General features: G+C 38.3%; 1 protein-coding gene across 9 annotated transcripts in view; it reads right to left on the bottom strand.

Annotated features, from left to right (window-relative positions):
• The window catches only part of PCNX1 (pecanex 1), an 86,682-nt gene that overhangs the window by 51,353 nt on the left and 7,431 nt on the right, over positions 1-27,898 (bottom strand). For 8 of the 9 annotated variants that reach the window (XM_072337144.1, XM_072337138.1, XM_072337136.1 and 5 more), the window contains exons 2-6: positions 21,574-21,782; positions 15,707-15,812; positions 12,454-12,499; positions 11,502-11,591; positions 8,515-10,215 (exon numbers count right to left, since the gene is read on the bottom strand). In XM_072337144.1, the coding sequence (XP_072193245.1) occupies positions 8,515-10,215; positions 11,502-11,591; positions 12,454-12,499; positions 15,707-15,812; positions 21,574-21,782 (2,152 nt within the window). The remainder of the gene's footprint in view (positions 1-8,514; positions 10,216-11,501; positions 11,592-12,453; positions 12,500-15,706; positions 15,813-21,573; positions 21,783-27,898) is intronic. The other variant, XM_072337145.1, reaches the window with a different exon arrangement.

The following is a 27,898-nucleotide window of genomic DNA, read 5'->3' as shown; positions in this document are numbered from 1 at the left end:
CTTCCAGTGCTGTGGTTTACAGTCACTTACCCCAGATTCCAAGAAAATAAGACTCAATATATACATAGATGTAGAAAATTCAGATCCCACAGAGAGAGATAACAGACTCTGTGTCTTCAGTTTTGTGTGGTTGTTTCTGGTTTTGTTTTTTTTAAATCAGTTACGACAAGCCTTCCACTTTACAGAATGTTTGTTTCTCAAGTTCTTATTTTCCTGCTTTTCCTAATCTTTTTGTTGGAACACCACATTTCACTAAAGACAAGAACCTTACACTTAAATTTCTTCGTCATGGCACCATGAGCATTTGAGCCTCTAACAACAACCACTATGAAGATCAGGAAACAGAAACAAACCAGATTTGAAGTTCAAAGTACACATTAGAAACGTAAGCCTACTTCCCAGAGATGCACAAAATAAGAGCAGAAAGTCAACAGACAACTCCATAACAAATTAAACTCTTCTAAACTTACTCCCAAATAAAATCTCTCTAATTTCTAAGAGAAAATGTTTTGACTTGTTAACAACCATGTATCTGCACACAGATTCATCAAAACTACTATTTTCCATTCCTTTCATTCTTTCATCTCCACTCTGATTGGAAGAAGGCTCAACCATCATTTATTAAGTCATAAGGACATGGCTTCATGATTATGCATTTGGAATGATACTTTCCCAATAAAAAGCTCAAATGTATTCTAAAGAAAACTCTACAATGGCAGCTTGCAATGGTGTCACACTTGGAATTCCAGAGCATAGCCTGGACTATCCTCTCTGAGGGCTGTAACTTCCTAGAATTTCTCTTTTTACTGCACATAAAAGAGTTTGCATGTAAATTTTTAATTCCTCAATTTGAAAAAGTAAAGGCAAGTCCTTATGCCCGCTTTTCACTTCAACATACAGTACAATTAGCTTTCACAAAAGATTAATGTTTTCTTTTACAGAAGAACGTTTATGAATACAAACCAAAAATGACATTCACATCATCCTGTCTTTATCTTATCAAGACTTCTAATCTAAGCTTTAGGACTGAAAATCATGAAGCAAAAGACTGGAAAGAAGAAAATAAATCAGAATTTTCAAGCTTTACTACATAAACAAGTTCTACTTCGTTTCAGCTAAGGTAAAATGCTTAAGAGGAATTCTGACATACAGACAACTTCTTTCCATGTAAGCAGATTCCTGGGAAGGCATAACACAGACATGAGTTAGACCTAAAGGACTGATATGGAAAACCATAGAGTTCAACAGATAAAAATTGCAAAATTGTCCAATCAGGAAACAAAGACAAAAAAAAAAAAAAAAAAAAAAGAACGCAACAACAATCAACCACAAAATAGAAATAATATCATAATATCCGTCACCTTTCTCAAAAGAAGAAAATAGGTCATGAAGTCTAAACTGCTTTGAAAATTAATCCAGTGAGGCACAGTTAGACTTGTGTACACAAGTAATATTCAGACACTCCGTTTCTCACTGTCGAACTGGAAGCTGTGCCTTTTTTTCAGCTACTGGTAATGATCAGCCTCACACTCAGTCAATGCTGACATCAGCAGTTTACAGCTCATGCATTCACACTGTCAATGAAATCTGTCTTCTAACCTCAAATACATTTTGCTAAAGTAAACAGCTGAAATTTTGTCCTTCTGCATCTCGCATCTCATTTGTGTTGGGAACGTGAGAAAAGCAATACTTCTCTTCAGAAGATATAAAGAAAGCTGAGAGAGAATAAAACAGTCTGTGACAGTCAGCAGCAATAATAACTTGATATCTAACACAATAGTTCATTACTTTATGGGTTTTTTACACAGTTGTGACTCCTGTAAAGTTTATTCTCATGTACCTTAACACTATTTTAAAAGCCTAAGAAGAAGGAAGGAATTAGTTTGGTCCACACCTCCAATATACAATTATTAGTCACTGTGGATTACATACCATTATTAGACCAAAAATTCCAAGTATCTGAGAATTACTTGAGATGGAAAGGGACCCTTTAAAGGCCATCTAGCTCAACTCCCCTGCAATGAACAGGGATACCTACAACAAGATAGGGTGCTCAGAGCCCCTCCAGCCTGACCTTGAGCGTCTCCATGGACAGGGCAGTGCTTCACCACCCTTATAATAAAAAAAAACAACTTCTTTATATCCAACCTAAACCTCTTACAGTTTGAAAACATTTCTCCTTGTCCTATTGCAATGAACCCCACTAAAGACTCTGTCCCTTTCCTTTTTATAGCCTCCCTTAGACACTGAAAACATTTCTTCAATCTCTCAGTTGAAACAGCAATGTATTAGCTTATAGTACTAGAAACAAAAGTGGAAAATAACAAGATATACCTAATGCCAATTTCTGAGGGAAGCTATTAGTGGGCAGCAAAGGAGAAACTTAAAGTAGAGGAATACCTCATATCAAGTTTTGCTGAAAAACAGAGCAGAGGAAAAAAACCAAAAAACAACAGTATACTTTTTGGAGAGCAAAGGTAGTCACAAAAAAAACAAAACACAACACCACAATAAACCAAACCAGGAAAATCCAGAAGTAAAGCCCAAGACTTCAGAGTTGTGATTGAAATGTATGAAAAAAGGTTTGAAATGAGATTAGAAGAATATAGTTACGTCAAAGGAGTCACAACAATCTGGAAAGGCAAACCCTGCCAAGCAGGGAACAACTATGACAATGAAGCCATCTGTTTTGAATTCTGAACCAAACGTTTTTTTAAACCAGCCACATGGACAAATTTCCACAGTAATACTAAAGACTGAATTCAGAGTCTCAGCTCATCCACTTCACTGTTCTTCTCACTTGTATTATTATTCCACTATTAAAAACTGAAGACATTACACAACCTCCTTGACTGTACTGTTGTGATAGATTAGGGACAGAAGACCTAAAGCAATCTACTAATCTGATTCCCTGCCTCTATACAGAAGAGGGGAATATAACCCTATAATTGGGTATTATTAATAAGTGGTAGTACACTCACATAGTAGACAATGTTCATATCCTACATTACTCTTAATGAAACCTTTTATTCTTCACATTTGCATTTATACATCTTCAGGAATAGATACTTAAAGGCTTTAGAAGACATAGCCTCTTCAGTATAAGTGGCATTCAATATTACACCAGTTACAGAAAATCATGCTTGCTCTCAATGGGCTATTATTAACTATAATATAGAGTTACATTGCATAGTTGCATTTGCCAAAAGCACGTAGCAATTCCATTACAGTACAGAGCTCTCAGAACTGCTTTTGGCCATCTGTGTAACAATAAATCCAGATTTATCTACAAAAAGTGGCCTACTAACTTAACTGTAGACAGAGTTTGATTTACACCAAGTACCAGAAGTTCCCATGCGATTTCTGCTGGAGATGAACATTCAGGAAATTCATCAGCATACACCATTTGTCAACAAGATCCAGCAAGTCTTTCCAAATCAAGTAAAAAAATATTACTGTGAGAAGTAGCTGCGCAAACACCACCAACCAATGACATTTAAGAAACCTCAGTCCCACAGCAATGCAAAGCATTTTGGAGGAACCGCTACTTCTGCTCTGGGAGGCTAGAAAGAATTTAACTAGAGTCATATTTTCTGACTGAAACAAACAAAAAAACCACTTTATTTATTTATTAATTTTACTTTTAGTATACGCTGTAATGCTGAAAAATGTATTTTTCCCAACAAGTATCCTGGATTTCACTCAGGCATCCCCACATAACCTTACGTGAAATACTTAATATTTTACGCATAATGCACTAAAGGTGTATGTTTCCATCAGGTTAGCAGGAAGACCCTTACACTAGCAGTAATGAGGTCTTTTGGCAACACATCCCTGGGTCTCAGCAGCCACTGCTAGGAGTCAGACAAAACTTGTGGTTTTTTTGTTGTTGTTCTTGCCTTTATCCCTCTGGATGCAGGAAAGCTCACTGTTATTGTGGTCATAAGTCTTCTAACAGAAGTCCTTGTGTTATCCATAAATACCAAAGAGCGGACAAAACATGTAGGACAAAGTTCCACACAAGATACACAAAAACAGCTTTTTGCTGCAGTAGTTATTGATGAGGTTTTTTGTAGATGCAGGATTTATTCTACAAGCCACGACACTGGCAAGTTCCAGAAATACAAACTGCAGAGCTGTGTTCCAGCCATGTGTATTGTTCCCCATGCTGTTCTCATCTTTAAGTGCTGAATAGGTCTATCTCAGGCCTACTCAGATGACACAGCAGCCATAATTCAGAGGTACCTCTGTAAAACCTACTCTTTACTTTCTTGCACACTGAATCTACAATAGTAGAAAATTACACTGATAGTTGACATGCAAAAAAAACAAAAACAAAAAAAACCAACAAGACCCAAGAACAGTTTCTTGCTTTTAACAGAGGAGCTTATATGCAGAAGAGCCCTTTTTACTGGCAAGCCTACTTATTTTGATTCAGTTGTAGAAGAGCCCTGCAGAACACAGGAATAAGAAAGCACGCACAACTAGATTACATTAACAGTACACATTTTGCAGTCTATCATTCCTGAACTTTTCAGAGTTTGATGTTTTTTCCCCATGCAAAACTGTTTGGCTGAACATTTGAAGCATGGATTCATTTTCAGATAACAGAACCAGCCTTAATTGCCTTAACTCTACATTGACGCAACTCATCAGAAGCACGAACAGCTCTGTCACACGAGGAATAGCAATCACTTCAGATTCCTGGAACTTTGCACAACACACGCATAGTAGATAAAAAAAAGTGATACACAAAGCATTATGTACAAACACACACAGACTTGAGAAGCTGAACAGGTTTCCATATGCCACATGAAATGCAAGATTCTAATCCAAGCTCACAAAAACCTATTTTGTCTGTTTACAGTGATGTATTATAGGCCAGAAAACAACAGGGTGAGCTGTTACTTCATAACAATATGCAACATACAGAAGGAAAAGTGTTATTACCACCATTTTATTTACAAAAGCTTTAAGTACTTAAAACAAATAAATAAATGAATTTGTTAAATGATAGCAAGCTGTAAAAGAGCAGCACCTTTAAGGGTGAATCTTTTACAGTTAATAAAGGCTACAAGAGAGCACTTGACTTTTCAGGTCAGCACAAGTTTTACAAAACATCACTGTGCCACATACAGAATTAAGTTGGTTCTTTAAGACATGACAAACAGCAATCCTGAAATAGCACATATTTGACAGAAGCCAGGCACAGGAGACTATCAAGGTGGTATTTCCAAAGAATATCACCAGACATTTCTCTAAACATTTCAACATCTACACGTCTTACACCTTCATCTAACCCATAACCAATCACTAAGTAGCCTGCAAGAGTAGCTAAACAAAGAAAGCGATGGTAGTATGACATCTTCCATTTAATTTTTGTTATGCATGCACCACATTGAACATAATTAAGTACAAAATTTCCAAACGCTGTTTGTCTGCATTTTGATGAACTGCAGTTTTTACTCAAACGCACAAGTAATCACCTTATAAGAAATGAGTCACTCACCACTTCCTGGCATAATAAGATTAAAATCAAACTAGGTTCTATCTGTTGAAGAAACACAAGTAAAAGTTTGTAAGGTATCCTGCTTAGTAAGAGAATACTAAAGGCCATCATCAGTAACACACGTTTTTTGCAGTTTATATAAACAAGAACGTACTTCTCAGCTACTTCCCTAAAGACCTGAATACAGAGTCACTAATCACCATTTCACTTAGAGCCTATCTGAAAATAAGGAACTTAAAACTGCTGGCTGGAAAAGGGTATCAATCTTTCTGACACAGGCACACACTGAAGAACCAACTGATTTTCAGAAAGCTATCATAAGCAACCCACAAAAACTCAAAAATATTTATATACAATTATTAAGTAACTCTTTCAGCAGGAAATGACACCAGACAACTTCCAGGTCAGACCCAATCAGCATCCTCTGATCTTAGCAAACGTGAACCAGGCTTATTCCACAATTCATGTAAATAAAATAACGTCTTAGTTTTCTCAGATAGTTTCTATGTGTACACATACACAATGCTTACTTACATTACTTGTTATTAAAAACACTCCCAAAAGATGAAGGCAACTCAATAGTGGGAAATACTGCCTATGAAGTAACTTTGATTCTAAAAATTTACAACATTTTCTGATAAGCAGTAATCATAGTAAAGTCTTGTTTTCTTCTTTGGTCTTAAGATACAGCCATCACAGAACTCAAAAGTTCTCTATGTGGAGGAAAAAAAACACCCCAAAAACTAACAACACCAACAAAAAAGTTCCCATTCAAACCAGCAGAAACAAAGGACATTAGAAAGGAATTATTCAAATAGCCCAGGAGCAGCTAAATTTAAAGTCACTGCTGTCTTGATGGCAGACATGACTGCCTAAATCCTAAGAAATGCAAAACACAAGGAAATGCTGTTGTTCCGCTTTCAGAAAAGAACACATACAAAACTCTGCCCCCTCCAGTAACAAACAAACAAGCACATTCATTTCTTCTAAAGGAAATGTTCCCCGGGATAGGGAAGATAGAGTAAGTGTTACTGAGAATTTGATGCCGTCAACAGGTCTGGAGAGCCTGAACCCTGATCACTTCTCAAAAACAGCCCGTAAGTTCACAGGTAACAGTTGGGTGCTCTCCATTTACTAAAAATACCAGCAACTTCAAAATAACCATTATCTCAACAAAGTTCAAAGAGGAATCTGAATATATTGATGCAAACGAGTTCCCTTCTTAGGCTGCTCCATACATTTTGTATCTCTGAGATTGAAGTCAGACATGTTCAGTTTGCTCTTCCCTGCTATTCCACTCATTAAATGACCGATCAAAATATTTGGCAATATAAGCCAATCAATGCTGTGCTGATTCTTTCCACTTTTACTGATGACTGAATGAACTTTACTGCATTCTATAAAATAAGGTACACGAATCCTTTGCATGTCAGTAAAGAACCTGAACAGTTTTAAGATGTAATAAATCAAGATGAAATTGTGTGCTGATGAGAGAGCATACATTCAAGATCATAAATACATAAAGCAGGCCTTTTATTAGTCAAATGATTAAGTGCTATCATTTTAATAGGTGTAATAGGAAAATGCATTAAGTGTTTAACCCCGAATTAGCACTAAACTAGTAAATGGAAGTTCCCATTAAATACTACTGCAAAACTCTCTGACTAGGAATAACAAAGTACTCACACATAAGGTGCCATTAAGTTTCCACTCTCCCTTTTATTTATTTTTTTTTAATGAAAGCATCTAAAAGCTGTGAGCTAACTGTAAACCCACCAAATTATCAAATTTGATCAGTAGTCACAAATGCATTTTTCCATAAAGAATTCCACTGAGTAGAGTTTGCTCTTAAGCCAGTGTAAGAGAAGAACCATTCATTGGTCATATTTCACCTTCCAGTGACTTGAGTCTCTTTTAAAATGCAAAAGTCACCGTGCTTTTACTGTCCTTACTATTCAGACTAAGTCTGCTACAATTTCTTACAGATATTGCTGTCTTTATGTAAAGACAACTTAGGAAACATTTGAGACCTTAGTTAACAACATCCAGGTGTTTTGGTAGGTATTTCCTCTCAACAAGCAAATGTCAGAGAATGAGGTAGTTAGTGAACCTATAACACCTTGCAAAAATAGTTTAAACCCACTTATCTTCCACATACAAAGAGCCCTCCAGATAAGGCAGTCAATCTGGCTGAACAAAAAAGGGAGACTGAAATATTATGACAAGTGGTAAACAAAAACTATCAAAGGTCCAGAAAATGAAAAAATGCCCTTATTAATCTATATTAATATGCAAGTAACCTCAGTCTTGCATTACACCAAACAAAGCAATAGTTACAGAAAGAGGAAACTACACTCCTCTCGCTAGCACAGGAAGGTAAGCATGTTCTCACAATGAGGACAAAACAAAGAATCCATAAGTAAACAACACTGCACAGCCAACTTGAACAATGGTAACGCTAAGCAAAAACAAATCCCTAGAAGTCAGTTTAGTAGTTAGATCATCATGAGAAAGCACACTCGAAGATGGCATTGCAAGGACTTTTTTTTTTAAATACCACACTTACTGAGTTCATTCACCTGGTAAGAGTTCATTTAAGAGGCGACAGTCCCCTCAATCAATCCAGTATTACGTTCTTTTTTTAACCTGCATGATCTTTTAACCACAAACAGCCCCAATTCTATTGTTAACTTTTAAAATAGTACACAAATTGAAGATTTCGATTAATACAACAGTAGGTCTGACTTGATCACAAATATTAACTCTAAGGCACAGCCCGAGCTTAACAAAGACTGCCAGTAACAAATCAGTAGACACCGCTACCTAAGTACTTCATAACATCTGTTTGAATTCAGCTTTCATTTTTGCAGATCTTCCACGAGAGGATGACTGAAATGCTTTGAAAGTGTTTCACTGGGCAAGAACAGATACAGGACGACACTTAAGTATACCTCAATTCATTAACAAAGTGTGGCAAGGTTACTTCTGGCAGGTCATTTACTTACCTCCACTTGCTGATTCTTGCTCTTCCCCTTCAGGAAACGTAGCCTGGCTTGGTAAGCTATTCCTAGAACGAGTGACTGACTCTAAATGTGAAGCCCTTCCCAGCAGAGATAGCTCATCTAGCACCTCTCCCTCTTTGGCTTCCAAATCAGATTTTGAAGTGGTTAACTGTTTTATGTTACCTGGTGTCATTAAGCTATTTGGATCATTTAAGCAAGCTACAGTACCACTGTCCAGGCTTAGTACTCTGGCACGATTCTTGGCACTGTTTGTGCTAGAAGTCCGACGTGTAGATCGTTTTTTGCTAATTCCTTCAGAGCTCACGTGGGCTTTATGAATATTTTCAGAGTCTGTGCCCCCACGTTCTTTAGAAACATATTTGGTCTTTAGAGCACTGTACTTTCCCTCAGGAGACTGGCATGAATGGGATGTGGTGCTGGAAGAGCTATCACTGCTGAACTGATGAGCTGACTGCATACTTGACGTCCTGCTTAAGTCACTTTGATCACTGGAGTCCTCATCGTGACAAAACACAGCACTGTGGGGTTTAGTACCAGATACACCTCGGAAGGAAACATATTCCCTGTGCCGACTTGAATCAAAACTACTAGCCCGCTTTTTTCCTGTCCGTCTCCGGCTGGACTTGTGGGTAGAGGCTGTTCGATGTATTAAACTAGAAGATTTGGGTCGAACATCTCCTTCTTTTTGTTTTCCACTAGTTTCTTTAGAAGCTCTTGAGTCTACTAACAAAACTATTTTCTCACTCTGCTCATCTCTTTGTTCAGCAGCCTTCCCAGGTGGCCTGTCAGCTTGTGTAGTCAGTTCATTGGCATGTGGGTTCTTATTGGCCTCTTCTGAAGCAGAGGCACTAAGACCCTTCTGACCGAGCATCTCATTGGATGCATTAGAACCCTTTACCTCTTGAACACCACTAATAGAGCTCACATCCACAGCAGTCCTTTCACTACTAGTCCTTTTGTCAGTAGTAGAACTACTGTCATCCTCTGAGTCAACACCACAGTCTTTTTTCTTACCATCCTTTTTCTCTTCTCTGGGAGACTCCTCCTCGTGCTCTGACAGCACGCTTTCTATATGCGTAGAGCTAGTGTGTTCACTTTTATAGCTACTGATGGTACTGTTAGTGTCACGATCAGTCCCACTGCAGTAGCTTTCTGTTGAACCACTGCTTCTAGTACTCAGGCTTCTCAGACTGTCCACACTTTTGTCTGCTTTCAAGGATTTGCTCTTCCCACTCTTAGCCAGTGGTTGAGGGCTGCTACTTTTCAGAATGTCATCCAGCTGAAAAACTCCTGAAATGCAAGAGTTCTCAGCCAAGGACTCTCTGGATCCAGAAGGGGGCTTAGAAGCTTCTAACTCACTGACAGTATCTAGTCCTCGTCTTTGTTGATACAGAGGAAAGTCATTCAGTGAAGCATCTGGAAAAGCAACAGCAGAGCTAGAAGTCCTTGGTACACCTCGTGGTCTGTGATCCTTTCTATAGGAGTGAGAATGCAGAGTTATAAGTGAAGCTACTTCTGTGTCACACGCACTAGCTTTAGACTGGTCCACAAGCTGATTGTTCGAGAGGCACACTTTATCACTGTTGTCTCGTGGCAAATCTTGTCCAGAGGATAGTGAAGGCTGGATGGAGACAAATGAGTCATTCGACACCAGACGAAAAAGCTTCCGATCAGTTGCCAAATCTGTTGAAGTACATATTTATATGAATATTTTACAAGAATATTTACAACTTATGGTTTGTTTTTCAAATGCTTTTTAAACACAGATAAAATAAGTCAACATCCGGCTAATCTGACAGCTGTTATGTTTTAAAAAAAACAAACAAAAAACCTGTAAGCAGCAGTAGATAATAAAGGACAAGAATTACAACTAGCCCACAACCTCTTCTCTTGCTCAATGTGTCTCAAGGTTTATACATATTCTCCCACGTCTGCTTACTGTCCATCACAAGCTTTCTCGTGTACAAGGGCCCACCTGGAGGTAACACTGGGAGTCAGGCTATTTGCCTTTGCATTTTGTCAAATAAAAAAAAATAAATTCAGAGATCAATTCGGTTACTAGAATCATTAATGTTTGGTAAGGTTTATAACATGTGTGACTTAGAAGATTTAGCAAACAGTTCTATTACGAAATGGAAGGAAGATGCCTATTACAATAGCCCTGTCACCTGTGATCTGTATCTTAGGAATGCTTTCTGCACTGAATGGCACAGTCATCACTGAATACATTTAAAGAATCTAACAGACAAATTAGATCTGCCAAAATGAACTACACTAGTTTTTGAGTTAACTTCCTGTTAATCATCAGGCACTTGACAAATCAGGAAACAAAAGATTTCCCTATGGTGCTATGATCTATTTCATTTTAGTTCGAGAAGATTTCTTTTTTCCTGGCAACAAAGCTAAATGAAAAAAGAAGCCTGAAACAAAACTGGACAAATGAAGAAAGCAAGCTAGCATCTTCCTTACAGATTAGGAAAAAGCAACTACAGAAACTGTGTTAGCTCAAGTACTGGAAGCTGTCCTTAGCATAGAAATACCTCTCTGTGCAAACCTATTTACTTTAAAGAATAGCACACCTATTTAGAAAATATCACTTGGCTGTAATGGAAAGCAGAGCAAACTAGTTAACAATGAAGTCCACGAATTCCACGTCACCTTCAGTATAACAAACTACTCAAGAGACACAGAAGCTAGCTATCCTTCAGCAGCAAGAAGACAAAATGCAGTAAATATTTATCACCTACTGGGAGATGCAAGAACAGGAAACATGCAACCCAAGAATAAAGATAGAAGGATTCAAGCTATGCATCCCAAGAACTTTAAGTAATTAAGAAAAGAAACAGAGAGCTTCAAGATAATGTTTTTTAGATTCTATCAAGAAACTGCATGAATGTATTTAGCCCATTTAGCAAAGGGTCACTGGTAACAAAACACCATGTTTAATATGCAGGAAAAAGAAATGTTACCTTGTTCTTCACTCCCTTCTTTACATAGGCTAGAACTCTGTCCAAGACTTAAACTGATATCATCAGAGGTCTTGGCAGTGTCAGTATCTCCTGTAAATATTAAGAAAAAACAATACTAGTGCTCAAAATATTAACACACACACACACGCGCACTAAAGATTCCTCACCTGTCACCAAGTTTATTACCCTCACTGCCTCAAGTAAAGGCAGACAACACTAGTTGCAAGTTACACAAGACATAATCTTTTCTTTTTGAGGTATGTATTGCCTACATACTTATTCTGTGCATAAGAATGTTTTCATTCAACTAAACAGATCTCAAACCCAATGAAATTGATTTTTAAAAATAAAACTAGACATATATGTACTTGAATATTAATTTTTGCAATGGTTGTCAATAAAAATGATGGTCAGATTATAATAAAATATTTGTAAGTATTAAAAATAGACAAAGAAAAGAAACAACGAGGAAGTAGGAAAAAAAAAGTTTTCTTATTATGAGCTTAATAAGTACACAAAGTAGCAATGCTCCACATCACAAATAATTCATCTTTTCCTATCAGAGGAGTTTACAATGGCCGTCCTAGACAATACTTTTGCTTAATGCTAAGTAATAAGAAATAATCAAGTCACTGAAACTCAGTACCAGAAGAGTCCCTGGTTAAAACAGGACTCAAAAATCATAGGTGAAAGTCCACTCAAACCAGTCCCTCAGCTCAGCAATTAAAAAAAAATAACAAATATCGTACAGAAAAAAATAGCACATGCTCTAAGTTGCACTCTGAATGTTTTAGATACATCATATCCAGCTGTCAGGTGCATTTCCTCCCATTAGTAAATTATGTCACCAAAAAGTCATAAAGTTTCCAAATACCTCATCAGCATAGTAAGCAATATTATTAGTTTTAAATGCTTCCACAATGTAATTTTTAGAAGCAGCTGAAAATCTCACCTTTGATTGTTGCTGCTGTTCCCAGACGAGATAATCCAGATCCAACCTAGAAACAGGGAATTTTGTAAAAAGCTGCAGGATTACAGGAATTAGCCAACTGTATTTTTTGTTACTGCAAAGCATGCATTTGCCTATACATCCAAGGGATATTTTTAAAGACACAAATGCTTCCAGCAATACCACAGCAATATAAAGTCATTTCTGCCTCAAAATATTTCTGCCAACAGATGACAAAGCACCTAATTATGCATCCAGCTACACTGCTATTACTTTGTTTTACAGCCAACACACTTGACAATTTTACTCCACTGATTTTAAAAACCACAGCTTCTAATCTGGACATTTTCCTTGAAAATACTTCATGGGGAAAAGGAACTACTACTGTGGTGATATACTAATAACTGCTGCTGTAAAGCTGAATGCTCAATGCAGTTACAATGGGTGCTTAAAATGTTTAAGGGAAACACCATGTTAATATAAAAATTCTGTTCAGCTTAGTAATACCAAACTAAATCCAGAAGTTGTTTGCTTTGGAAGAGATGCATGCTTATAGCAGGGTTAGTTTTGAGGTCTATCAGAGAGTTGATTCAATGATTAGAAAACCACAAGGACATTACGTGTCAGTACAGGGGAAGCAGCAGTAGCACACTTCCCCTTGGGTGATGTGCTGAATAAGCTTAGATCAATTTAACCTAGTCATTGGCACGGAGCTGCTGAAGCAGGTCCAGAGGAGACCACAAAGATGCTCAGAGGTTGTAGCACCACTCCTACAAAGAAAGGCTGAGGGAACTGGGCTTGCTCATCATAGAGAAAACCTTTCAGTACTTTAAGAGAACATATAAACAAGATGAAGACTGACTTCTTACATGATCTGACAGCGAATGGGACGAGGAGAAATTATTTTAAACTAAGAGAAGAGAGATTAGGTTAGCTGTTAGGAGGAAATGCTGTACTCATAGAGCAGTGAGGCACACGCTGCCCTAGAAGCTGTGTACATCCCATCCCCAGTGGTGTTCAAGGACACCTTGGTCAGGGTTGCCACCCACTAAATCATCCACCACAGCAGGGGTTTGGAAGTAGATGATCTTTAAGGTCCCTTCTAACCATAGCTACTCTGAGTCTGTAATCTTACATTATCTTATTCTTCCCTCTTGTTCCCGCTAGTGCAATTTTTATTTTGATAGAAGCTTCTGATTTCATAGACAACAATCATCTCAAGGCAAGCAAATTGCAGTATTTCCTGAGCAATTTTTAGATACTAGCTACAATCATATTTCAAGTTGTATTTAGTATCTATTTTCAGTCATGCTCAATGGCCAACTAGCAGACGTCTCTCCTCATTTAAGAGCTTGATAGCCACTTAGGATTAATCTGCCTTTTTATGTACATACTGTAACTTCTAGCAAACATTTTGATGAGGTGCTGCAGAGAACTTAGGCTTTCCTTTTGTAATATTTCCACCATCATCTCTCTAAAAAAAATTCACAAAAACCAGCATGACTAACAGATAATTAAATCTCAGAAACAGGACAGGGAAAGGGCCTACAAAGGCAAAATATAAACTTGAGAGATTAAAAAAAATGTCAACTGTGCTTTACTATCTAATTTAAATGACTCAAAAGAAGAAAAAGCATAATTCTACTCATTCCCATCTGCAAGTATAGCAAATTTAACATTCTCTGGATATACACGCAGATTTTATCCAGCTACAATACAGCATAACAGCTTTGCTATGCATAATACAAAAAAGCAAAGCTTATTTAATTCATTTTCTTCATTACACTGTCAAGCACACTTTTGTCAGTCACCTCGCAATTCTTCAACTTTTTCTTTCCACCTTCAGTAATACACCGTCTTCAGAAGCTGCAGCTGAATGCAAATGTACCAGCATGGGAAAACTGAAAAGAACTCAGTTGCTTCCTGTACACTTACCCTCCTGATGCACCAAATTCAATCACTGGCAACTGGCAAGCACTAAATTTTATCAGAGGTTTAAACCATATTATGATATCAACATTAAAGCGCACAGCAAAGAACACGGAGCTCCTTTACATGCTTTAACGTTAGAACAGTTTAGTGTGGAAATGCCCTTCCAAACGAAGGCCAGTCAAACAAGAGCCCTGTCTACTAACCTACTCCTACATGGACCACATCCTATTCCTGTGTACACTACAGACCCTACCTATGTAGCAAAAACACCAACATAATATTGCTCTACATTATACACTGCTAGCCCACAGAGCTAATCGGATGGACTTGTTATAATACCAAGACAAGGATTTCCCCTCCATCCAAAAATAGCCTCTGCATCCTTAACAGAATGCTGCAGTGCTCTCTGGCAACATAACCTTACAGTCCGGCCAGCCAGATCTATTCATTCTCTGATAAATTGGTAAAAGAAGAATGCCACAACTGGCTAGTCATCACAAGCTAAATGAAAGGAACAGCACATGCAGCACTGTAAAAGTCAAATGCATATATCTAGCAGACATAATAAAAGAACAGAACAGCTTCCCAGTGAAACTACAAAATGAGCAGAGTATAATGAAGCTGTATTACAATCCAAGAAAGGCAAGTTCTTCAGCCCTTCCATCTGAAATATGGCAGCCCATATTTACCACCTTTTTCCTGCCCTTGCTGAGGCATCAAAATAGGGAAGACTTCGCAGAGAGATTAACAGTTTTATTATTTCTATTTCAACCACTGTAGCTTGCTTTGTACTCTACCAAATTAACTTGGTTCTTGTTGTTTTTTTTTAAATGCAGAGTCTGAACCATCAGGAACAATGACTTTCAGAAAGATAGTGGTGGATGCTCTATGAAGAGTTAACAGAAGCCTCCTCAAAAATCAACATCACTGAATTTTACCAATCAAGTGTCTAAATGATACATTATCAAACACTTAGTTCGTGCCATAACTTTGTAGCTGCATTCTACCTAATGACTCACTGGTACAAAAAAGAAGACAAAAGCCTACGACATCAGGTCTTAGTATTTATCTGACCATGCTCTGAGCCATTTTCATTTCCTAAATCAGAAGGAAGCTAGCTGTGCAGAAATTGAATACTTCCTGCTGGGATGATAGTTTGCCTCGTAAAAGCCAGCTGTTCTTAGAACACAAGACTGGGTGAGCCATCTCAAACAAAGCAGTTAAATACAACATGCAGACGAGTTGCTGATCTTAGCACAATCAAAAACTGATACTAAAAATAAATAAAAATAATGGTCACAAAGCCAGCAGCAACAACTCTCACCTGGTTGTTTGGATCTATTCCAGCATAAGAATTGCGTGAACTACAGCCAACAGGGGGAGTGGCTTCTCGAATGAACTCTGACATCTCAATTCCTCCACCAGGGTCACTAAGGGAAAGATTAAGAATAATTAACTTAGCAGTTAAACACATAAAATACGTCTGACTACACCGAGTCCAGATTTACAAACAGTTTCTTGCTTTTCAAAATTCACAAGCTCAAGCATATCCCAGTACCTCAGACAAACACTGTTCATGTGATGCAGAAAACTGAAGTGTAACTGGAGCACCCCATACACTAGTAGAGAAGCTGCTTGCCTTGCAACTTCACTGTTAGTGGCCAGCACAAGGTATGAAGAATTAGGAACCTTGAAGGATTCTGAAATGCTGGCATATGAAACCTTCTCTGCAAGTGAACACAGATGTGTAACTCCTGGAACATCTGTCAGCTGGAATTAGAAATCAACCGACAGAAAAAGCACTCAGTGACAGTCTTTCTAAAAGCAGGGGGAACTCAATATGAAGTCATTTGCACAGATCAAAAAGTTCTCCTTAAATTGTACCTTGGAGTAAAATTAAGCATGGGTTAACCAGGTAGCTGCATATCATCACTGAAAGCTATTGCAAAGGCAGGAAGATAGAGGCCCCAAGGGACTTCGCTGCTGTCTGATATCAAATCATTACTTATGTAGGTCACTCTGAAAGTAATGCCTCCTATTAATTTTGATGTAAACTACAACAGATACAAAGAGCACAACAATGCTATTTGTTACTGATAATTCACAGCTACCAAACATTCCTTTTCAGCATTTGTCATGGTTGTGACAAAACCATGACAACACTGTCTCCACCATGAGCAACACCTTTTCACCTGCAACAAACAAGAGCGTGCATGCCGGACTCAAACATCTGCACCAGCAGAGGTGACCCACTGTCACTCCTATTGAAACATACCACCCACTGCCTCACTGTGCTCACACCTACTGTTTAGTCTCCATAAATATCCAGCAAGAGTTGAATAATGTCAATGGGTGCAATTTTTCCACAGGAAGAAATTCAATGCCACACCTTTGCTTCAGATGCACTTCCACATCAGATGCTGTTTTACCAGACTGCCCCTCTGCTGTCATTTGTCACATGGCAACAAAACATAACAGAACATTGGCAGGAAAATTCAACCTCTACAGCTGTACCACCAACAATCATCTCTGATAGTGTGGGCCAACATAATAAAATAGGAGGCATTATTTTTGGAGCATCCCGCCTACCAGAGAAGGACTACATACCCTACTAAGTTCTATTTCAAGATGTAATACATATAACACACATATTACAATGTCCTAGTGATTTAAGCATTTCAAGATCAGTAAATATTAGTTTCAAAGTATGTTCTAGTTTTAAGAGTCTCTCAATCGGCTAACAGACCTGAAACATCGTTTATATTGTGTTGTAGGCAACAATATTGTGGTATGATTTTTCAAGCTGTTGTAATCTCACAAAGAGATAAATCACATTGGGGTTCAGCCTTAGGGACCATTCCAAATCATACACGAGTCCCCTAATCACATGCTTCTACAGGCTGAACGTTCCTTCATCAGAAGAATAACAAAACAAAATGCCTGAAGTTAGGAATATACTTCTGAAGTAAAAAATACTCAGCTCAAGAGTCAACCAGACATGAGTCAGCAGAACAATATGGTCCAACTTCAGCAAACTGGGGAGGTGCCACCATTTTAGTACAGCTCAGCAGCATGACATAGGCATGTTGTAATTGCTTGTTGTTTACCAAGCTCTCTCTGACCTAACCTTATCAATAATGCTAAGGAAGAATCAGGGGAAAAAAATAAATGCAGAATTCAGCTTCTTTAGTTTCCATCAGCTTTAGATAAACATAGTATTCCCTACGTAAACATTTTTAGAACACTTAAGGACTTAATATAAAGTTAAGACTAAACTAAAAATCTACTCAATGTTGAAGTTCAACATACATTATGATGACAACTAGAGAAATAACAAATAATGCTTTCACAAAAAGATGAAGCTCCTTTCTTTTTTAAATAATTTATTCACAAACACTGCAAATGATTCAAGTACATTTTGTGAAGTAGGAAGAGTAAGTCATCAGGAATTAGCTTTCATGCATAGATCTGGGGAGGAGAGCCAGGGTGGGGGAAGGAAGCAGTTTTGTTTTAAAATGAACCAGCAGATATCAGCACAAGCAACCATACAATCCAGCAATAGCCCATATAGGGCTGCTGTGTTCTGAGGTAGCACTCAAACAAATGGATTAACAAATGCTACTAACAAAACAACAATAACAGTGTCCGCAGGAACAAGCAGGAAGTACAGACTTTCAGGCTTAACCACTGTATGCATAGAAGATTCCTGTAGCCCAGAGCCCTAACAGTTGTTTGCTGCCAGTATAGTAGCCATTTGTTCCTGCTATTGAGTCCTACAACCAGTTTCTAACAGTTTGATGACTTCATATCCTGGAGCAAGTACTGCATTTACCAGATTTTGCAAGCAACCCAAGAAACAGAAGTAACCAAACTGAGGAGACTGAGTAAATTGTGTCCAGCTATGTGCAACCAAGACTGCAACAGAGAAGGAATCCAGAACCTGCACATTTACTACCTGCAACTGTGAGCATCTCAGAGTCCAATTGAAAGTCTGAAGAGACTTTTAGCCTAAGGGAATTCAGAAGTTTAGTAACTGATTTAGGCTGATTAGCTAAAGAGGTCTGATGTTCCGACAGTGACTTTCAAGAGAGACTTTACAACAGTTCTGACATCAGGACAAAGCAGAGGAAGGGTTTCATTCCTTATCTATTGAATACCTTCCTCTGTCCATAGCCATCTTTTTGCTTCCTTCCAGCCTTCAGAGACACTAAATGTATTTCTTAATCATATGTACTTCAAGAACAGGAAGAACATCCTTTAGGAAGACATCATCTTCTGGTAAGATGGGCAAGGGATTAAAAACCCTCACCATTAGCCTCCTCACTTTACTGGTTTCTGCTGGCACATAACATAGCCCAGTAACAGGCCTAATCAAAGACTGAGATTAGCCAGACTTGACCAGAAAAATGAGACCAGGCCAAAGATAAAGTTACAAATGTAACAGGAGAAGGACCACAGCACTTATTGCAAATGCTAGAACAGACCAATTTCAAGCATTAAGAGACTTCCTGAAAAGCTTGAAGTGGTAATTACAACTTAAAAAGCTAAACAACTGCAAGGTCAAGAAGTCTGTCAGGCACAGAACTGCAAGGAGAAGAAACAGTGTAAGTAAAGAAAGAGTTGAAGACATCCTGGCTTTTTTTTTTTTTTAATTAAGTTTTCTTGCTCTACTTGTTTAAAGCAGACAGTACTTAATTCAAAGGCAACAAATTAAGAAACCACATTCTCCTGATTTATATGGCAACGTACAAGCAAAATTCAGCTCCCTCACACTGATGGGTGTTGAGAACAGTGTCACCAAGTTAATGTCTTTTCCTACTGTGAATCATAGTAGTCACTGACACAAGAAGGAAGGCATTCATATTCCCAAAAGCAAGACTGCAAGTTAGATGTTCAAAGATACATATGTAGATCCACTGATACCTACCAGACTCCTGCAGTATTCCCTCAGTGCGGGATTAGAAGTTTGCATTTCTATTTTTTATTTGTGTTAATGAAACCTCACAAGAGGAAAAGCATAATACTTATATGACAGGCTGGTGTTAGTTAAGTCATCAATTGCACGAGAAGTTATATAGAAATTATATAGAAGCAAGAAGACAGTTCTCATTCCTATTTTCTTCTTTCAAAGGTATTAAGTCAAGAATTTCATATTTGGAAGGAATAGAAGAAAATAATCTACAGAAGAGCAAATTGGTCTTTGCTTAATTAAGCCAAAATTTTTTAAAATGAGTTTTAAATGATACTTTTTAAAGTAGCCTCAGTTTGATCCTATTCAGAAGCCAATGGAAACATAAGATACGAGAAGCCCACAGAAGTCTACAAATGATAGGATCCCATTTTTGTTAGATACCTGGAAGCCCCATTCACAGACAAACAATTAAAGCTCCAGAAAAAGAGCAGCAGACCTTGCCCTGTATCTCCTCTACCGGTTTGAACATTACCCCAAAGTTCTTGAGAGCTTCCAGGTAAAAATTAGAATGTACCAAACATCCTGCTGACCAAAAAGCAACTTTGTAATTCTTGCATTGACCTTGTTCCCAGTTCTAGTTAAGGGACCTGAGATTGGGAACAAGGATCATATGAAAGTAAATGAAACTTCAGTTGGCAAGCAGGACACATGCCAAACTAACCTCAATATCCAAGATCACAAATACTTATAACGTAGTAAATTGGCCCACATCAACTGGTCCTCAGAAGAAACAGAACTTCTAGAACATCCATAAGTAATTCACAATACCTGTAATTACTTGCCAAGCCCTGGCAAACCTTGGGAAAGCAAAACCTACACAGCTTAGAAACAAAATGAAGAAAAAAAGTCTACGGATCACATCTAACACATGCATTAGCAAGTCTGCATTTAAACAGAACATACCACTAGTTTACTTTCATGAATTTTATTAAGCAGAAAAGGCAGTAGTACACACTTAGGGTAGCACTGCACCAAAACATACCAATACAGCTTTAGTAGGAAGTATGGTGATCTAAATGGAGTTACAATTAAAATCAGCAGGTTCAGTTACCAAACACTGAATGGAAAGATGGTCAGGTTATAAAAGATTGATACAAGAAGTTACTGTATACCAGCTTTAAAGGAAATGAAGACAGATTTTGCTAATAATACTAAGCTGAGCACAGATACAGAAGAACATGAGACTCACTCCATGGAAGCTACTCCATATACACAAGGAAGTCCTTTCACTTTTATCCTGAACATTTTAAACACCACATCAACCTTTAAGCATCCTGATACACAGAGTAAGAAGCTTCTTTTGATTACAGCTTCTTATAACACATGCCTCCATCTGAAAGATTCAGGGTTCTGTGTTGGCCTTTTTTTGTTTCCTTTAAAAAACAACAACAACAAAAAAAAAAAAAACACAAAGGAAAGGTCTTCAAAAAGCTAAGAATTCAAGACTCATTTATTTCATGCAGTCTAACTCTTAAGAGGTCCTCAGTTATGTGGCGTTCAGCAGAGGCTTAGATAACAGAGCTCACAACACATACTGAGTTCAAACAGCCTTGTTGATGAGTAATCTTTTGCTCTTTTCTCCTCCTCATAGCCTGGTCAGAGAAGGGAAATCTCTTTTGATGATGGCAAAAGCAAAGATCTGTTGAAAGTAATAATTCCTACTGACAGTACTTCAGAATCATCACCTTCACTACTGAGCTGAACAATTTCAGAATCCCAAGATCCCAGGATAGTGTTCTCTCTGAATCAAGCCTACAACTAGAGTGAAGTATTGTATCTAACCTGCTCTTGTGAAATGAAGCAAACTAAATTCAGATTAGACATTTCTTTTATCACTAAAAACTTAGTAAGTATTTGACAGCTAGATTTTTAAAACCACATCTACTGCTGAAATAACATTACTTGTTCTGGTTGTGTTCATTAGATATTTAGCAACCTAAAGAACACACACTTTCCATGTTGTTGTCTCAGTGCTTCCAACATCTTCCCACTCTTTTAAAGAAAGAACCACAAAGTTGACATGAAATCATCATTTCAAGCCTAAAATGAAAAAAATAAAGGTGTTTTTTTGTTTGTTTTTTAATATTAGACTTAATTAGCCTTTCAAAAACTCATGGAAATCTGCATCCATTTCCTCGAGCATTTATTTCATCCACTAATCCAGTTACATAAGTCTTCAACATTTCCAGCAGTACACATTGCATTGACAGAAACCTTACCTGGGTCCATTGCTGTCTTTCCTCTTGGCTGAAACACTGCTTTGTTCTGTTTTTGCACCCCTGTTCATACGCTCACTGGCATTCCTCTCCACAATTTCTCCCTCATCGAGTGCCCTGTGCAAACGGTAGTTCACCATCTTCAAAACGATAAAGAGTGCTGCTATTACTGGGCAGTAGACAGCTACTATCATCATGGAAGAAGGAAGGGCCTTTCAAAAGAAGAGCAGAAGAAGTGTTAATGAACATAAGGTCAAGGATTCATAATAACCACACTTACAGCCACCCATAATTGAACAATTTCCTCCATCCTGAAGATACTAACCTTTGTTCCTAGGCAGATTTGAAAAGCCATACATATTATACAGTTTAAACCTTGCATGGAGATTACTAGAAGTCCAGCAAGATAGAAAAGAGGTTGACTACAAAATAGCAAAGCACCACAGCAGCATGCTAAACAAACACACAACTCAAGTTTGAAAAGCAAATTTAACTTCCTCTTTTTTTCTTTTTTCCCCTCCAGGTTTTTCAGAATGTAATACTTAAGACTAGGAGGCTTACAGTTAGCATGACTATTATGTTACAGTATTTTCAATCACTTTTTATTCCAACTTGAAGACTAAACCAAACACTAGTTAAACACTATTTTAAGATTAGTACACCAAACCTATTCCAGTTTTTTGGAAAGAAAAGGGTCAGCTTGGTAGCATTGTAGATGGGAGAAAACTACTTAGACTAGATGTTTTAACTTAGTTTTGTCAGTTCCCAACAGCTACTCTTACATGACAAGATACCCATCAGCCATGAAAGCCTAACTTCTCACTCACATACAAAAAGGGTCAGCTTGCATTTGTGGCTCACACTGCTATGTAGCAGTTGACACTAACCTACACCACCACCACCACATGGTACAAGGGTTATTTATGCTAGACAGTTACATGCCCATGGAGAGACACTAACGCAGATGTTCTGAAGAGAATTTTTCAGTTGTGACAGAGGTGGACAAAAGCCAAATAAAAAGCCTCAGTTCTAAACTCAACTTCCGAAACTTTTCTCTAAACTAAGACCTCACATCCAGCTCTTGCCAAGACCCCCAAGGCTTTTACAGACCAGTCATTTCAGCAACAGGTTTTAAGTGAAGTCTGACAGCTGCTGAAGAGAAGTGTATGGCATGCTAGTCAAACTTCCCCTTCAAGGCTTTATCCTTCCCAGTTCACCTTTTAGTTGTACTTGCACTTTCATCCAGTCACTACAAAAAACGAGACATTAACTCACAGTGTTCATCCACAAATGCATCACTTCCATCACCAGAACAAGAAGCTGTACACTCAAATACTGTTATATCATTGCCCTTTACCCAGCCGATGGTACAGTTTGATATGAAATTCTAAACAGCCAGAAGTATACACACAGACACGTGACAATAAGAATTAAATAGCATTTGATATCCAGCACAATCATTAACTCAATAGACATGAAGATTCAGTGAACTGCCTATTTAGGTTTCCTACTATATGACTAATCCCAGCTTGTTTCACACACCTAGTCACTCTCACTTTATAAACATTACCAACAGAGGCACCTTTACAGAGACCAAAGTTCCATGCGTATCTGGCAGAAACAGAAACATGAGCAGAGAGTAGGACAGAAAGTCTCCTATATTAATATAAAGCTACTTCTAGCCATTTTAAAGAGATCTGATTAAAGCATTAAGATTCCTACATATTTAAGAGAATACTTGTCCTGAAAGAGCCGTGAGTAATTTGAGCTACGACATAAGCAAAACCACCATTTGAATAGATCTCTGAATGCAAAATACTGTAGTAACAAAGGGGAATAAAACTATAAACATTTCTTACTATTGTATCAGTTGTTAACTACAGTGCAAAACCAATCCCTAATCTGGCTATTCACATTCTGGAAGGAAGCAAAAAACAATCAATGCAACATTTCTTAAGCCAAAGATATAAATGAGTCTAGAACCATTAGGAGAAAGGTTACTTATTCTGATATCTTTTTCTCAACAGCTCAAGTTTAACCTACAGTACACCCTCAAAAACAAGTCTAAATCTAACATACTGTTTGAAGTAGGACAGGCAAACAAAGTTGGAGTATGATAACTTAGATTTTCACTCACCACCTTTCATGATCAGCTGGGCAAAACTAAAGGATACAGAAAGACTCACTTAACAAGCACCACCTCAGGAGAAGAAAGAGGAAACAAATACAGCATCAACAAGCAACCAAAAGCCACGATGACAGTGACATTCATAAACCCTGGAGCAACACAAAGGTTTCCTCTAAAAAATGCAATGCTTCTGAGAACTTGAGAGGCAGCTACTTTCATGCAGGCACAGGCAAGCACATAAGCTCTGGCTAAATGGTTGGACTCGAAGATCTTTAAGGTCCCTTCCAACTTGAGTGATTCTATGAATCTAAATGTTATGCTTCCTGTACATGCTAAGCAGTCCGCTTCCAAATCACAAACATGAGTTCAATTGGCCTCTCCTTTACAAGCAGCCAGTGTTCCAAAGCCATTGCTGCACTCAGTCTAACACTAAATGACAGAAGTACAGACATGACTTTCATTGACTAACTCTATTTGGAGAGCTCTTCAGTTTCTCTCCTCCATCCATCAGTGATGAAGTCCATACTGCATCCAGTTTACCGTGTGGAATGCAAAATCTACATATTCTGTTGTGCAAAGGGAAGCTCTGAGAGTCAGTCAGAAAAAACACAGAACATGAATATAGCTTGAATTAAACTCAGTAAAGAATTAAAAGGTACATTTTATCCCTCCTCACACAACCTTTCTACAGGATTGCAGAGAATTAGGATTCATGCAATTAATTCGTATTTTTCATTCCTTGTGTTTATTCAGAATCGCTCCTCTCGGATAGGATGTATATTTTGGGAATAAATTTGAGCATGTCCCGCACACTCTACTATACGATCATACTTCATATTAAGGTCTTGTGCTGTGTTACAGCAGTACTACCCATGGTGCCAGCAATTCATCTACATTCCAGCCTCACGAAGTACAGTGAATTCAAGCCAACCTAAACCACTGGTGCCTTCTCTGCTCTACTTTGCCAGAACTTGGAAACATTCAGCTTCTATGCAGGGTCTTTTCTCCATGAGCCAGAACAACTTAAAGTAACGCTACTGATTGCACCCATGTAGGTTTAGACGGACGTCAGGAACAATTTCTTCCTGGATAGGGTGGTGAAGCACCGGAACAGGCTACCCAGAGAAGCAGGAGTCTCCATCCCTGGAGATATCTAAGAGATGCCTGGATGCGGCACTGAACATGGGTTAGTAATGGTCCTTGGTAGGCCTGGCTGACAGCTGATTTGACACTGAAAGTCTTTTCTAACTTAATGATGCTATGATTCTATTTTGAGTTGACATTTTACCACATTTGAGGAGACCTGAGTAACTGGGTGTCCTATACAGTATCATCTTCAAGATTATAATAGGAACACTCAAGTCCTACACATGCACAGCTAGGTCTTATTTCAGTTGTTTTCACAAGTAAGAAAGCACTATTTTTTATTTATTCTTTTAAATCAGGCCCAGGCAAAAACCTTGTTAGAACTTGTTCTCAGAGCAGTTATAAAGCTGTAGCTACAACAGCATTCCAGAGAATTTCTGATTTTACTGCATATGCCTATGGTCACTTCCATTACACCAAAGGCAAGAGCACACTGAATAGCACTAGTCACAACTGAAGCTTGCATAGGAGAGAAGAAAGAGCTAGACATGACCATACAGAACTTGCCTGCTTTAATTACGATCTGTTGAAAACTTCAGTCACCCAATGTTTGAACAAGTCAAATAGTCAGACAAACTCCAAGCTAAAAGTATTTCCCTGTATCATAAAGGGAAGTCGTGTAGTATTATTAAAAACTGAAGGAGAGGAATGGAGAAGATGCAGACTTTCTACCACCTTTCCCTTCGAAGTTACTTTCAAAAATGGGTACCTTTAAAGACAATGTGATAACCCTACTATCTACATGAACTGATCTCAAAATAATCAGACTTATCAAGCCTGGCTACCTCTCCTTCACTTTTCTCCTACACAGTAAAAACTACATACAGAGAGTAAAGAACCACACTCAGATTTTACTCTGAAGAACACTTATTCAAGACGTTATTTGGGTGTGTTCTTGAACTCAAATCACAAGCCTGCCGTGCTATTACCTCATTATCGGTCAAAAGCATGGTTCTGCCCTCTGCAACAGACTGTGAGCTCCCATAACCAGCTGGACCAGTAGAAAGCTATCTTTAACTGGCAACCAGTGGTCTATTAATGTAGTTTCCTAAAACACTAGGGTATAATGCAAAGGGGGTAATAAGACTGATAAAAGAAGTAAAACAAGTAGTGAAGATACAGAAATGCAGTTACGTTGTTTCTGCTAACTACTGGTTGTAAGGTCATCTCAGCTGTGTCAGGGTAGGAAACACTTAAGCATTCCTAGATTCCAGTCATCAACCAAAAAACAGAAAAGAATCATAGAATCATCAGGGTTGGGATATCTCTCTAAGATCATCCAGACCAACCACGCACCTATTGCCAATATTTCCCACTAAACTATGTCCCCCACTGCAACATCTAAATGTTTCTCAAATGCCTCCAGGGTTGGTGACTCCACCACCCCCTGGGCGGCCCATTCCAGTGCCTGACCACTCTTTCAGAGAAGTCAACCTGAATCCCCCCGGTGCAACCTAAGGCCATTCCCTCAAGTACTATTGCTAGTTACATGGGAGAAGAGGCTGACTCTCATCTCACCACAACCTCCCTGAAGGGCAGCTGTAGAGAGCAATAAGGTCATCTTGAATCTCCCCTTCTCCAGACTGAACAATCTAGTGGTCTAAGAAACCTTAGACCATTAGTTATGGGACTTTAAAATATTCCCACATAAACTGCAGAGATGTCTGTATCTGGAGTCAGCGTGTCAAATACAAAAGCACAAGGAACCAGAGAACATTTCATGTCATCATAGGTTGTGCTGCAAAGTTACAAAGAATTAAAGACACCTTCATGGATCTCTACAAAGCACTAGAGCTTTAGCTAGACAATACAGATACAATGAAGATCCCCAATTATTTTCAAAAGAGAGGTGTGGGTGTTAGCTATTAAGAAAATTCATAGCAAAGTCTTTCAGTCCAAATCAGATTTTATGTCCTTGCATAAAAGCAGTATCAATCAAGCTTTCATTCAACAGTAACAGATGCCTTGTAAAGCACTCTGAAGACCCAGCATACTGAAGTCAGTATTTTATAGACACAGTCACACTGGAGAAGAAAGACTATCCAGGAACAGCAGGTCTAGCTCTATCACTATTGTTTGTTTATTAACAGCCGGGGCCCTTAAGAACTGCTAATATCTGGAAGCACATTCAGTTACAAGTCACACGGTATTTTGACAAAATCCTTTAGTGTATAAATGAAGCTTCTGGTGGCCAAGAAACTCCGTGTAACTTAGAGCAACCTGAGAAAAGTGGATTCTCAACATATATTTAAGTACTTAATTTCTGTTCAAGAAACAGTATCCATCTAAGATACTTCTAAGATGACTTTCACATGGAGCTGCATATTTATGACCTACTTCTGTAACTATGTACACAAAGCAGGAAATCGAATACCTATTAAGTGAACTGTTGTGTAAATGAGCTCGACTTTGACAGACAAGCTCCATAGGTATGAGCCCATCACCCCAAGCAAGGTACAGTCCTGGCTCTTCCTAACTCACTGGCAAAGTTCCCCTGCTGCCAGAGCCAAGACTTCATTCCCTTCTGCGCATGTGGTGGGGCTGAAGCAGCATTCCAACCAGGGGAAGCGCCTTGGCAGCCTCCTCCCTTCCCCTCCTCCTTGCAACAGTGATGCACAACACTGGCCTCTGGATTTAGGGTATCTTTGTTCCAACTTTACCACTACATTTTGCAATCCAGTTGTACGATTTCTTCATGTTGTAGCATATTTGCTTCTCCTAGCTTGAGTTTTGAATTAGAATTAATAAAAATAAATAAAATAATTTTAAAGAGGCTCTTATGACAGATACACAGAATAAGCACAGTTGAGCCTGTTACCGAATACAGCTATCAAAACAGAATAGATTCAACTACTCTAGAAAGCAGTATTTTTGCGTGCATGCTGCCAAGCCACAGATCCAAGAGTACACATCTACGCAGCTTCACTTAGGCATACATTTCTCCTTGATCCTTTGTTACCTACAGTTTCTCCCCAGACAGGCTAAGTGAACAGATACGTAGGAGAAAGAGAGGTATCCTGATCTGCACCATAGATACTTACACGCATGTACCTG

This window comes from Excalfactoria chinensis, chromosome 5 (assembly GCF_039878825.1).
Source record: "Excalfactoria chinensis isolate bCotChi1 chromosome 5, bCotChi1.hap2, whole genome shotgun sequence".
NCBI lineage: Eukaryota > Metazoa > Chordata > Aves > Galliformes > Phasianidae > Excalfactoria > Excalfactoria chinensis.
Note: the sequence above shows the minus strand (reverse complement) of the source record. Positions and strands in the feature narration are given on the sequence as shown.